At 43.3% G+C, this 14,784-nt stretch overlaps 1 protein-coding gene across 5 annotated transcripts in view; it reads left to right on the top strand.

Annotated features, from left to right (window-relative positions):
• Positions 1–922: 922 nt before the first annotated feature.
• DGCR2 (DiGeorge syndrome critical region gene 2) overlaps positions 923–14,784 on the top strand; it is a 56,528-nt gene continuing 42,666 nt past the window's right edge. For all 5 annotated transcript variants that reach the window (XM_035097861.2, XM_035097862.2, XM_060269704.1 and 2 more), the window contains exon 1: positions 923–1,265. In XM_035097861.2, coding sequence (XP_034953752.1) covers positions 1,187–1,265 — 79 coding nt within the window. In that variant the 5' untranslated portion in view covers positions 923–1,186. The remainder of the gene's footprint in view (positions 1,266–14,784) is intronic.

The raw sequence follows: 14,784 nt of genomic DNA on the forward strand, positions 1-14,784 counted from the left end.
CCATGAAGCTCATTGGGTGACCTTGACTGTCTCTCAGCCTAATGTACCTCACAGGGTAGTTGTGGGATTAAATGAGGAGGGGGGGATAGTCATATACACATCACTTTTTTAAAATAAAAAAAAATTCTTTCTTTTTCAGTTAAAATAAATAAATATAACATTATATAAGGCATCCACACAACATGCCCAGTCCAAGGAAGTTGATGTTGAAGAATCATTGCTTCGAAACTGGTGATCTTTGCTTCTTCCAGTACACTGGCATTAGTTCGCCTGTCTTCCCAAGTGATGTGTAATTTTCTTCGGAGACACCATTGATGGAATCTTTCGAGGAGTTGGATATGACGTTTATTATAAGTGGTCCATGTTTCACAAGCATACAGTAAGGTTGGTAGTACAGTACTCTACAATATCTTTGTAAAGGAGCATTTTGGTTTCCCTGCGGATGTCCCGGTCCTCATACACTCTGCACTTCAATTATTTTTATTAAATTTCCAAATTATTACAAATCCAACCCAATTACTTTAATACAATTTCTGTCTTCCCAAGTGATGTGTAATTTTTTCCGGAGATACCATTGTTGGACTCTTTCGAGGATTTGGAGGTGGTGTTTATAAGTGGTCCAAACAACCCCACCCCAGCATACCTGGAAGGGATTAATCCCCATTCAACTCAACGGCGCATTACATATGCTTTGCAAACTCAGGGAGGCGCGCTCGCTGGATTACGCATGCGTCCGTGCGTATGGGCGGAGTCTCCTCGCCTCTCTCCCCTCAGCCTCCTGAGGCTCCTTCACAGCGAGAACTCCGCGCTCCTCATTACCCCACGCGCCTATGCAGATCGCTCCGCCTCCGAGGCCCCGCCCCCTGTTGGCTGCGGGGCGCGCGGCGGCGAAGGAGGGAGAGGGGGCGGTGCCTCAGGAGGAGCAGGGGAGACGCGGCAGCCATCTTGTGCGTGCAGCGATAGCCAGTCAGCCAAGCTACGCGGGCTGAACGGCCCCCGCGCCTTGGCGAGCCTGCTGAATTCCTCCCCCTCCCCGCCTCCCGCTTGGCTCCCGGGGCTGTGACGGAGAAGCGGAGGCCGCCTCCGCCTCCGGCGCCTTTTGTTTTTATTTTTCCTTTCCCCTCACCGCCCCCCTCCCGCGGGGGGGTTTACGTTGCTGCGCTGGGGGAGGATGAACGGAGGATAAATGGTGCCCAAGGCAGACAGCGGCACCTTCCTTCTCCTCTTCCTCCTGGTACTTAGCATCACCGAGCCGTTGCGGCCAGGTACGGGGGCCGGGAAGGGACATGTGGGGAAGCGGGGGGGGGGCTCGGGGAGGGGGCTTTGAGGGGGGAAGTGCGCGCGCGCACGCAAGGGTTAAAGGGGTGGTGGGCCCCCCCATTTGCAGGTGGTGGCGGGGCTCTGGGATGAGCCCTTAGGGAGAGACTTCAAGCCCCCTTGCGCAGGAGTTTGGATGTTGCTAAGGATCCCCCAGGTGGCTTCCCTATCTGCACCATTGCATTTTATAAATAAGGGGAGGGGTCCCACTTGTAGGTGGGGGGGGATCTGGGATGGGACCTTAAGGGGAGATTTCAAGCCTCCTTGCTCAGGAGTTTGAATGTTGCTAAGGATCCCCCAGGTGGCTTCCCTACCAGCACCTCATCATTTTATAAATAAGGGGAGGGGTCCCACTTGTAGGTGGGGGGGGGGAGATCTGGGAAGACACTTTAGGAAGAGACTTCAAGCCTCCTTGCACAGGAGTTTGGGGGTTGCCAAGGAGCCCCCAGGTGGTTTCCCTACCAGCACTTGCACATTTTATAAATCTACAAGAGAGGTGGGGATTTTGGATACTGGGATAAGGAGGTTGTCTTGAGGGTTTGGCTTTTTAAATGGGAGATGGAGGTGGAGAGAGAGCTCTGCCTAAGGGTGGGGGGCTGTCGCCCCACCTCCAGTTGGGGTGTGTGTGGCTCTGGTGTGCAACCTCGGGGCCTTCCACCTTCTTGCACTGGAGTTTGGGAGTTCAAAAAGGAGCACCTCTTCCCAGGTGTTTTCCATGCATAGCACCTGTGTGGTTTTATAAGTTATGGGGTGTTTAGGGTGTGGGTTGTCTTTGCGGATCTGTCTGTGCAGACTGAGTTCTCAGGTCTTGTGTTAGTGGAGAGGGGGATGGGATTCCCCCTCCCTCATTGGAGTGGTGACAGTAGGGAACCCCTGGTGGTTCCCCAAGAATGTATCTGGGGTGATAGTGTATCTCATAGGCCTTTGCAGTCAATACTTGAGATCTGAGAGGATAAGGGGCAGTAGGATCCGGAGATGTGTTACCACCTAGAATGAGGTGTGTGCGCATTTGTATAGCCGAAATCGGTTGTAAGATATGGAATTCAGATCTAGTCAGGAATTGTGATGCACTGAGATCAGGAAGGGGTCCAAAAATCTCAGAGGGAGCTTAGTATATGGCACCAAGAAATGATGGGGTTGGGAGAAGTTGATGACTCCTGTGGTTTACACTGGCATTAAAATCAAAACAAGAAACAAGCAGGTTGGGAAGAGAGAAATGATGGCACAGCCTAAAGTAAAAAGAGGAAGAAGAAAATAGTCACCTGTATGGAAGGAAATGGAAATTAATGGAGTTTCAGGGGCTTGGGGAGGAAATGGGTGAAATGATGTGAGGAAACCCCTGATCAGTGCATTTGGGGCATATGTGCAAGATGGGGAAAGAAAAAATGGTTTCCCAGTGGCATGTTGTAGTGCTGAATGATAGTACAAAATAATCCTGTCCTAGTTGCAATGTCCTTTTCTTACTAAGCCCTGCTGAACAGAAGGTGATCTCCACTTTGGAAACTTCCATTGGACCTGGCTGATGGGGGTGGCAGTATCTAGGACCCCTTTCAGTACTTCACCTGTTGCGGGTCTGAGGGAAAAGCAGGATGCTTTCCACAGATTTTCCCTTTCAGTACTTGTTCCCCCCAAGATTTGTCTGCAGTTTGTAATGCAAGCCAAAATCTAGAAGTGTAGTTCTGCAGGTAAGTCAGGAGGAGGATATCTAACTCTGGCCATACTTGGAGTAGACACATTGAAATTAGCAGGCTGAAGTTCATTAATTTCAATGGGTCTACTCTAAAGGAGAATGTTGGATAATCACCCTTGGGTAGGAAAAAGGCCTGCTTTGTCTACCTGTCACTGTATACAGAAGCTACTTGGCAAAGGAATAATGGTGAGTGCATTGAGAACAGAGGGCTTTGTCTTGTGGTGGAGTTTTAATTGACTGATGGGACCTGTTTCCGTTGTTCTGTTTCATTTTTCTGTAGTGCAATTTGGCATTCTACGTAGCTCTCAGAAAATGCGGCTGTTAAGCCCCCCCCCAAAAAAAATTTCACTTAGCTGTGGAGAAAATTATAATGTATGGATGAAATTAATGGCGGGCCTTTGCTTCTTGCTAAGTTACATTTATTTGGAAGGAATCCTTATCGGGAAACAATCCGCAGAGGATATGATTTAGCATTTTCAAAGTAATGTGGCTAGAGTTACATAAGCGGTCATTGTATGTGTGTGGTTGGGAGGAACTCCAGATTATATAGTCTTTTCAGAACTTGAACTTTTTAAAAAGTTAATCTTCATGAAAATGGTTTTGCCATGTTATATAATCTCACTGCATGCAGACTTTAACTGGGGATTTCTGCACTTGCTCTTATAAATAAGAATATTGCTGAGAACCTGAACTGGAGCCTAGTTGTGGCTTGTTTGCTTAACTGCTGGTGCACTATGACTATAGCATTATGGAGCATAACATTTAAGATTTAATCACAACATTAAAAACCTTTAGAACACGCACCAGTCTTTAGGTGGTTTGCTTTGGTAGAGGCTTGTTGCCGCAAGTTCTTCATAGTGTGTTCTTTGCTCTCTTTTTGTTTTTAAGTTAAGTTTCAAATTTGGCTGTAAAATACACTGAGCTGACAAGTGGAGCTTTTGTTGCTTGGAGCAATAGTTTCTTAAAATTGTCTCCTACATCCTTTCTATCCTACAATTGGGATTATATCTGCATGTGGAAAGTGGAACTTTGAACTAGCAAAACTGCACGTATATGAGGGAGAACCATTCTTGCTGCTGAAGAGGCAAGCTGGTTTGTAAATAGGCAGTTGGTTTGCCTCTTCAGCAGTAGGAGAGGTGAAAACTCAAAAGCAACTTTTGCCTGCTCTCGGGTTTATCCATGTGCAGCATATATCTTTGCTGGATCATGGCCTGGGTCCTTAATTAGTATGTGTGAGTGATTTTAATGGTGATAAAATTGTTATTTAAATATAACCAGTGAAATGAAATGGAATGTGTCGGTCTGAATTAATGAAGTTTGTTGCCTTTTAAGCATGACAATACCTAAAGGAAGCAGCAGCAAAGCAAAGACTTCTTTCATGCGTGTTCTGTAATTTATTATTTTCTCTGCTGCTTTGGTGCTTCCTAATAAACAGATTCTGTTATAAGTGGTTCTCTCTTCCCCACGCCTCCTTTAAAGTACTTGTTATCAGCTTGGGTAGCTGTACAGATTGAGACCTTTTCCTCTGATCTGAGGATCTTGTGCTTTCAAGAGCATGTTCCTGCAAATCGTTCTTGGTGTTTGATTGTAGATACTGCATCAGCTTTATTGTATAGCCATATCACAGAGACCTAGGGCTTTTAAATTTCTGAAGGAATTTCTTTTTACATTGCTTGGTCAGTGGTATCTTAACTTGGTGGCTTTTTGTTTCCTATTAAAATAAAGAGTGCCTTTATTTTTCCTATTAAAATAAAGAAGTGTGCATGCACACGAAAGCTCATACCTATGACAAACTTAGTTGGTCTCTAAGGTGCTACTGGAAGGAATTTTTTTTTGTTTGTTTCGACTATGTCAGACCAACACGGCTACCTACCTGTAACACCTTTTTTGTTACTGATGAAAGCTCATAGCCTGCACTTAAAATGGCAAACTAAAAAAGCTAAGGTCCTCCATATTATGAAGTTGAGGGGTTGGTATGTGTTCTCTGTATGGTTCTGTTTAAAGCAGGGAAGGAGAACCTATCGTCCTTTAGATGCTGTCCATTGGCTATGCTACATAGGGCTGCTGGAGTCCAATGATAAAATCTAGAGGTCCGTGCATTCCCTATCCCTAATTTAAAGCCTTTAGTTCCACAACATGGCAAAAATACTGCATCTGGCCACTGTATAAAGTGGGTTGTGTTGCTCTGCTGTCACATTGAAGGCAGGACTCCTGTATTAATGCCACATCATGCTGTTCAAAAACAAATTGTCCAGCCTCTTCAAAACTTGATTGTTACCCAGTTGTTGATTTGCAGCTGACTTGTTCATGAATGACTTCAGTGTCATTTTGCAGAATCAAGAGAGTCGTCTATGCCCATTCAGGTATCACTGTAGTGTAATGATTGAGTTTTCCCTACTGGGTTATACTGTGGTCCATTTTCTCACACGTTTGTGGCCCTTGCTTAAGTCAGGCTCCAAGCAAATCACACTAGTGCAAGCCTCCCTTTTCATTGTGCTCCAAACCAAGGTTTGCAATTATTCTAGTTTATTTTCTTTTGTTCCCTGCCACAAGGTGTGCTGGCCTCCCTTGTGTGTGCTTTGCAAGTTTTTGGTTTTCAGCATAGCTGATTCAACCACACTGAGTCAGCCCATTAATTCTTCTAGCCCAGAACTCTTGGCTAGCGGTGGCTCAACAAGGACCGGGGTGCAGATGCCCCATTCAGTTACCTAACACCACAGAATTACTCGTGGTGGGTGGTGTTGTCTTCCATGCACCACTTTCTTATCTGTCGCCAGCTGATTGCTCACATCCTTTTTTCCTTGAAACCATGTGCACCTTTTAGGATGCTGCTTCCCACAGAGAAGCGAGATGAGGAGGACAGGACTCCTTGGAGGGTCTGCCATACAGGAACTAACTGTTAACAAGGGAGTCAAGGGTAGGGTAATCATAATTAACATGCCCTCTTGAGCAGGTATGGCAGCAGTTTGTGGGATCTCACCCTGAACCCCAGAACAATGAGGTTGCGGTTGTACATCAGCATGTTTCTCCCGGGAATGCCATGGCAACGTTTAAGTTTCCATACGCATGGCCAAGGGCCAGTGGCAAAGCCTTGAATTTGCATGCAGAAGGCCTCAAGTTCAATCCACAGTGGCATCTCCAGATAGTGTTGGGAGGGAACCCTGCCTAAAACCCCTGAAGTGCTGCTGCCAGTCAGTGTAGACAATACTGAGCTTGACATACCTGCAGTTTGACTCAGCTTCCTATGTTCCATATAGGCCTGAGCTTCAGTACCTTGAAATTACAGTAAGTTTTACTCCTCATTTGCTTGCATGACTCCCAAAATCTGCTATTTCACATCCACCCCCTTACTAGCAGCTCCTTTCAAGAGGACATTTTCTCCCCGCATCTAAAAAAATAAATCTCTCCCGGCTTGCCTGCTTAAATTGTCCTTTTTCATTCCATCCAGAATTCTATTCCTGAGCTGAGCCCTGATATGTATTTACAGCCCCAGGTACAGAATGTACCCTCTTCTTTCCCTCCATCAAAAAATGTCCATTCCAGCCCCCCCCCCCCCCCAATGCTTTTTATTTGCTAAACACAGATGCAGCCAAGTTCCTCTCAAAAGCACAGGCTTTTGAGGAAGAGCAGGAGCTGCTTGGTAAGAGCTTTGGTTTCCTGTTCTGTTGTTGCTCAGTGGCTGGGAGAAGGAAGTCAGCAGCTACTCTTTGGCTGTGTTGCAGGTCATGGTATGAGAAGAACCTTGACTTAGCAAACCATACTGTGCACGGCCCAGTTTCTAACACTGTGTGCATGGTATAGTATAGTTTAAGCCAAGATTCTTGACTTTGCATTACTTACACATGTGGAATTTACCTGTGAGCCAAGGAAGGGGAAGCAGATCTGCTGAGGTAGAGGTGAGAAGCAATAAGAGATCACTAGAAGGTGATTTAGAAATAGTGAGCAGGCAGTGTTAGAAACTGAGCTATGATAGCTAGGAGCTAAATGGTACCTTAAACCTAGGTTATGGGTGCAACAACCGAAAGTTTAGGCCTGCTTTATTACAAGAATACATGCTGAAAATGAATGAACCTCAGCTAAAATATTATCTTCATTTTTCACATGGTCTAGTCCTTCCCCTGCCCACCCCCCTAATATTCTTAAGAGGGACTCTTCTCCAGTCTTCAGAGAGTAGCTGGAAGTGGGGACGCAGAAAAAGGCCCTTTCCTTCCACTATGCAGTTTTAATCTGAAATCTTAGGTGCAGTACTGCTTCCAGATCTCAGAAACTGCTCGCACTAATGAAATTCCCTGTTGCAAAATGCGCCTGGAACAGTGGGAGTTTCGAACACTGTGAACAGGGGCACTTTCTCTCACACTGCCTCTTTTGTGCTCATATATTTGATAACAGTAGGGAGGTGAGAAATTGGGAAGTGATTGAGAGAGGGAGACCCAGGTGAGAGCTGGGAGGTAAGGCTACCACAATGTGTGCAAGTTAATTGTGGTGAGCTTCTGTGGAATGTCCTTTGGGAATAGCAATGCCCCCCCCCCCCCCGTTCCCAATTTTGTGTGCTGCCATTTTATTTCTTTATTGGAGATTATTCTCTCCCCCGTTCAGTTTTGAGCTGTTTTATTGTGTTGGCTTATTTGTACTGTTTCCGTATGGATTTATTTTCTGTACCTGCTGACATTATTATTGTTTCTAATTTTTCTTAATATGTATTTTAATTGTTACGTTTATTATGGTTCATTTGGTATGTTGTGAGCCACTTTGTGCACCATTGTGGAAAAGTGGCATACTAATAAACAGACGATGATGAGGATAATAGCAGGGGGGGGCATCTCCCACCTTTCTCTGTTCTTCCTTCTTAGCTCATGCGCTGTGTGCAAGTTGAGACTTCACTGCTACAAACATACCATAATTTTTAAAATACTGACCTTCTGCCCAGCTAGTTGAGCTTTGCTGAACTGTTCCCAGCGACGTGACTCCATTTCAGCGACCTGCAGCTTGGAGCTTACCAGCCCTAAGGGATAGATCAAGACTGTTTGTCTTGCTCCTACCCTGTTTCTCATATTTTAAGACATACCCATAAAATAAGCCATAGCAGGATTTTTAAGCATTCGAGGAATATAAGCCATACCCCGAAAATAAGACATAGTGATAGGTGCAGCAGCAATGCCGGCCGCGGCAGGAGGAGGAGGAAAAAAATAAGACATCCCTTGAAAATAAGCCATAGTGTGTGTTTTTGAGGAAAAAATAAATATAAGACATGTCTTATAATATGAGAAACACGGTAGTACTTCCTTCAGGAAGTGCCTTTGAGATAACATTTAAAACTATATAATTAGAGAAGCAGCAGTGCTTCACTCGCTTGGTGTAATGAGGCCGAAGATGCAGGAAAGTGCTACAAAGGTGCTTAGAAGTAAGCTGTATTCCAAAATATTTGGAAAACCAAGGGGCAATTACAGAAGACCATGTAATTAGAACACATCCTCCCCCTTAAATTCAGATTTCTTTTGGGATTTTCTAGAGAATAATTTTTCTAGAGTGAATTTTTTTTAATTAAAGGACTATATTATTAAGGTTTCTGTCTTGCTTTATGTTCCCATTATGGCTACTATGTAGTGCGTAATACTGTTCTCAAATCTTTCTGAATGTAATAATCACTATGCAGCATGAGGCTTAGGCCTGAACTGGTATCCTGTGACTTTGTTTCTGCCAGTCAAGTAATCCCTTTTAGTCTTTCGTTAAATCTGTGCTAGTCTCGTTCCCATATTGCTATATGCTTATATTTACTCCCCCTGGGATTGGTGCCCTTCTTATTCTCCCCTGTCATGCAAAGGTACCAGATGTACAGAACAGACTCACGTGCATGGGTCTCCATTTGACCCGATGGCTACGAATGTGGGATCCCCACATTCAGCAGCTACCGTTTAGTTGTAGGAGTTCCTTTTATACAAATGGAGCTGTGTGCACATCACTCATGCTTGGAATTGGCAGTGTCAACAGTGCTGCTTGCTTGCTTTGGATATGCAGACTTAATCCAGGTTCCCTTTTCTCCTTATCCCTGTAGGAAAGGTAAAGGGACCCCTGACCATTAGGTCCAGTCGTGACCGACTCTTGGGTTGCGCGCTCATCTCGCATTATTGGCTGAGGGAGCCGGCGTACAGCTTCTAGGTCATGTGGCCAGCATGACAAAGCCGCTTCTGGTGAACCAAAGCAGCACACAGAAACACCGTTTACCTTCCCGCTGTAGCTGTACCTATTTATCTACTTGCACTTTGACGTGCTTTTGAACTGCTAGGTTGGTAGGAGCTGGGACCAAGCAACGGGAGCTCACCCCTTCGCAGGGATTAGAACCGCCGACCTTCTGATCAGCAAGCCCTAGGCTCTGTGGTTTAACCCACAGCGCCACCTGCATCCCTGTAGGAAGCTGCCTTTAATTGAGGCAAGCCATTGTCTAGCTCAGCATTGCCTACATGGACTGGCACTAGTGGTTCAGAATTTCAGACAGTAGTTCTCTCCTCCCTCCCCCCCAGCTACTAATCACAATGGCTACCCTCTGTGCTCAAAATCTGCCATGCACATTTTGCACCTGGCTATCAGCTACTTGCGACCAAGTGAAGATGCCCAGGCACAGGGTGGATAAAAATCAATGATTTTTTAAAAAATAAAATAAAAAAATCGGATTTTTTTATTTAAATCGGATTTTTTTAAATAAAATGCTTTTTGAGGAAAACATATTACCATCCAAAGGTTATTCCATCATGAAATAAAGATTAGATTTTTAATTTTGTAGTATAAGGTTGTATATGTTTAATTTTGGGGGTAAATAAATTCCATTAATCCATTCACAATGTCATGCTCTTCCAGAGGTTTTTGTAAGATTATTGGGCAGTTTCTCTGCCTACAAGATATTATCACAGGTGCTTGGTTTACTTTTGCAGTTCTCAAAACTGAATTTGACTCAACAGAGATCACATGCCTCTTCTTCACAGCAAAAATGTTATAACATGAACAGAGTTGAGAAAAAGACCTTAATCCTATTGTTCTACAAACCTATGAATACAGAAGCAACCCCTTCAGTGCTTAGTTTCAAGAAGTTCAGTGAATAGAATAGAAACAATATTTTTCTGATTGTTTGGAGTGGACAGTATTTAAGTTTTTCATGTGTAGGCTGGGCTGACAGTCTAAGTTTCTTAAAATATATGAATTTTGTTTTTGTTTAGCCAAATTAGTTAACAAACATGGATGTTTGTTTAAGCAAATAACATTTGCTGAAATGTTATTGTTTCAGTTGAATAAATCTATTTAAATTGTTATTATTAAGGTAATGATTATTTTTCTCCTTCCTAAGTACAACAGTAAAGTTGTCCAAATATGAATGATTAACCTATTAAACTGGGGATAAAAAAACTAATATGAAAAGTTGTTATTCTAAAAATCTTCATCTACTTGCATATTAAAGTTATACCAGCAAGAATTAGTCTTTATGATTTAAATCAACTATGATTTAAATCAAGCCTTACTGACTAGTGATTTAAATCGTGATTTAAATCAGTTTGATTTAAATCAAATCCACCCTGCCCAGGCACCAGGATGGTGCCTGATGTCTCTATCATACGGAGGTGCATGCCTGGGGATCCTTGGAACTTGTCAGTTTTCACACATTTGCAACACATCCTGTGGTTTTCTATCCATTATATCTACACAATCGGAGCGAATTTCAGGAACCAAAGAATTGTGTTAAAAAATGCGACTTTTGAGCAGTCTGAACCCCAAATGGCAACTAGACATTCTGTTCTGACTGTAACCCTGGTTTAAAGAGTCATTTGGTGCCCAGCTTATATATCCAAGTTTCTTAACCAGGGGTTAGCAAACATTTTCAGGAGGGAGGTGGTCCACTGTCCCTCAGACCTTGTGGGGGGGGGGGGCGGACTATATTTTGAAAAAAATATGAACGAATTCCTATGCCCCACAAATAACCCAGAGATGTATTTTAAATAAAAGGACATATTCTACTCATGTAAAAACACCAGGCAGGCCCCACAAATAACCCAGAGATGCATTATAAATAAAAGGACACATTCTACTTATGTAAAAACATGCTGATTCCCAGACCATCCGCGGGCCGGATTTAGAAGGTGATTGGGCCGCATCCGGCCCCCTGGCCTTAGTTTGGGGACCCCTGTAACACTGGTTGCCCTCTGCCTCCATGGTCAGAGGCAGTAATGCTTCTGAATGCCAGTTGTTGGAAATGGCAGGAGGTGAGCGTGCTCTTGTGCTTGCAGGTTTCCCACAGCCACCTGGTTATAGTCATTGTGAGAACAGAATGCTGGACTAGATGGGCCATTGGCCTGATCCGGCAGGCTCCTCTCAGGTTCTTATGAGATGCCAGGGCGTGAACCTGTGACCTTATACACAAAAAAGCATGTGCTCCACCACTGAATCGACAGCCCTTCCCCTAAGATGCTATAAAAACCAATATTACCAGCTGTGTGTTTGTCTAGTGTTTGCATGTCTAAGCTTGCATGCACACCTTGCTCCTGTGTGGGATCAAGGCCAACCATTGTTCACCATGACATCATTTTATTACATAGTTTTAAATATAAGCACTCAAACATCACTGCTTACATGTGTGATAGCAGCAGAGAAACTGACCAGTCCTGCCCTTGCCAATCTGGTGTAGTGTTAGAAACGCAAATATATAAGCTAGGCCCCAAATGACTCTTGTGTATTTTGCAGCCTTTTAGCCTTGCTCTTTAGAATATGGTTTTATCCGTGTCTGTTGGTCTCTGCCAGCTCAAGAAGGTGCAGGGTCAATCCCTCGCTTCTTCTTCCTGAAGCTTTGGAAAGCTGTTGACAATCAGTGTGGAGGAGGCAGTATTGAGCAGTACATAGAACAGTGGTCTCTCTTTATTTAAGAGAGCTTTGCAATTTTCCTGTATCTGATCCAGTGATCTCTGGTCTATGAAAACATGCCACAGTGTATATTCTAGTCTTTAAAGGTGCCACAAGAATTTTATTGGTGTATTTTCAGGATGACCTCCATTTCTTATGCTAATTGACATTGGCTTTACCTAGTTTTTATAAGAGAGAAGCCTACTGTTCCTTGTTGAAGGTTCTAGTTGTAAGAGTAATATGGCTTGAGAACACTCAAAAGTATGATTGAAAGCCTGAAATGATCACGGCAAGTCATCTTTCATCATAGAATTTCAATGTTGGAAGGAATCCTGAGGGTCATCTAATTCTACCCCCTGCAATGCAGTTGGATTGTGTAGAACTTTGATTCAGGTTATTGTAGCTCAGGGCAATTGTAATGCTTTAATATTTTTCAGAAACCTGTTCAGTGAGGATTTTAACACAGGCTAGCTTTTTAGAATATTAATCTTATCAACAGTCAGCAAGACCAGCAGACTGTTATGTAGGGTCACTGGGCATTTTTAGCAGGCTCTTAACCAAAGTTTCTTAATAGCTTCTCCCCACAACATGGAATAATCAAGGTTACCTGAAGGAAATTTAACATTGTTAAAATCTTATGCCTCGGCTAATCAACATTAGCCACGAGGCTTACTACTGCTGGTATAATTAAAAATTGATTTGAATCTTGTTTTCTCATTAACCAGGATATACTTTGATTCCCATTTAATGGAGTTGTATGGTGTAAGATATGCAGGGGCACCACAAGCACTGACTTGTTTTATTGGCCATCTCTTATGTGCGGTTGCAACCAACCTCTTGCAGGTTATGGGATGCCCAGAAGGATTGGGAGATGGTAAGGGCTGCCTGTCATTTGTGTCATAAATTTAGATGTTGAAGCATCAATATGATTTTCTACTGCTGTTTCTTATATTTTCTACATTTTTTAAAGCAGATGAGACCCGTGGGGTAGAATCTGCGGGGTGCCAGAGGTTACGGGGCATTTGCTTCTGGAGAGCTGGCAGCAAATACAGTGGTACCTCGCAAGACGAATGCCTCACGCAACTAAAAACTCGCAAGACGAAAGCGTTTTGCGATGTTTTTGGTGATTCGCAAGATGAAGTTTTCTATGGCCGTGCTTCGCAAGACGAATTTTTTGGTGTTTTTTTTTTTGCTGCGACAAACCGCGCTTCGCAAGACGAAACTATCGCAAGATGAAGCGACTCCCGGAACGAATTAATTTCGTCTTGCGAGGCACCGCTATATGTGGATTCTTGCAGACACACTCAACTAGGAACTGCCACTCACAGTAGTGGCTTTCTTCCTCATCCTTTTAAATTATCTAAACTTGTCTTCTACCATCCAGTATTGTTGATTTTAAAAGAATTATTTTAAACTGCTTATTTGAATTTGGCCTATTTGAATAAAGTGACTTTCCAAAACAGGCTGCTTTCACTTATTTGAAGAATGCTTGTAGCCATACAACAACCTAATGGATGGTTGCAACATCAGTCAAATTGGGCTGTTTCAAAATGGTAACTATCATAATTCCAGGTGACTTCCCCTAGGAATCATATGTACTAATTATCTGACCCATACAGACATTATTCTAAACTGGTTTGGAGGTTTGGACTCACATGCTCCTTCCTCCTGGATCTGGTTAGCAGCAAACCATAGTTTGGTGATGCATCCAGATGTGTAAACCTTGACTTGCTCAAGCCATAGTTCACCCAGAAACAAAGATCCCAAGTCGCTGTTTGCAGGGAAGCATTTGGATGCATCGACAAAACATGGTGTACACTAACCAGAAACCGAAGCTGCTAATTTCACCCGCTTGTGCCCAGATGAAGGTGGACAACGATGAGGTACAGGTGATATAAGGTTTGCTGTTGTTCATTACTGATTATGAATGCAGCCTTGCCTCTTTCTAAAGTGGGGTAGTTGGTATAGTTAATTAAAGTACACATAATAATTCAACATGCCAAATGAGATTTAGTGCACTGGAAAAGTTCCTGATTCAATTCTTTATTTTCTGGAGAAACCACATAGCCGTCTACTAAAAGTAGCTCATCGACTAGGGACAGGAAGAATTTTTTGTCAGCTAATTACATAATATTTTTAGGATCCAGTAGCTGGTGCTGAATCCTGACGTGAAAGGAAAAGAACATTTAATACTATTTTTGGCAACATTTTTTGCTTCTGTTGCCCCATTTTTTGTACATTAAAATCTTATTAAACTTTATCCCATTGCCTGACATGACGTGACAGTATAGCAGTACCCAACCAGCAAAAGATGTGGCAAAAGATGAGAATTTGTGAATCCAGAATAAAGCAAATTCAAGCTTCAAGGAAAATATTTCAGATCTTTCTCTAAGTGACATGCTGCTTTCTTCATATTTATTTACCTACTTGATTTATATAGCTGCCCCATAGCAGAAGTACTCTAGGAAGGCAGGGTGGTGTATTGGTTAGAGTGTCAGACCAGGACCTGGGAGATCAGCATTCAAATGCGCACTTAGTCATGAAGCTCACTGTTTGATCTTGGGCCAGTTGCATCCTCTTAACCTACCTCACAGGGTCGTTGTAGGGATTAATTGAACCATGTATTCCTTGGAGCAAACAATGGGAAATAAATGTGTTCAAAATTAGCCAGGTGTCAGGCATGTTTTGAGACTGGCATGGGTCCAATGGCAACTGTGTGGAGATATCTGGATGCTAGGTTGACGACTTGGGAAAGCGAAAGGTCACTTAGAGAAGGATCTGAAACATTTTCCTTGAAGCTTGAATTTGTTTTATTCTGGGTTGTATTATTTGATGTTTTAATGTAAACTGCTTGGAGATTTGTTCTTTAAAATATGGTCGCAATTGGACCCACACCA

Source organism: Zootoca vivipara, chromosome 17, assembly GCF_963506605.1.
Source record: "Zootoca vivipara chromosome 17, rZooViv1.1, whole genome shotgun sequence".
NCBI lineage: Eukaryota > Metazoa > Chordata > Lepidosauria > Squamata > Lacertidae > Zootoca > Zootoca vivipara.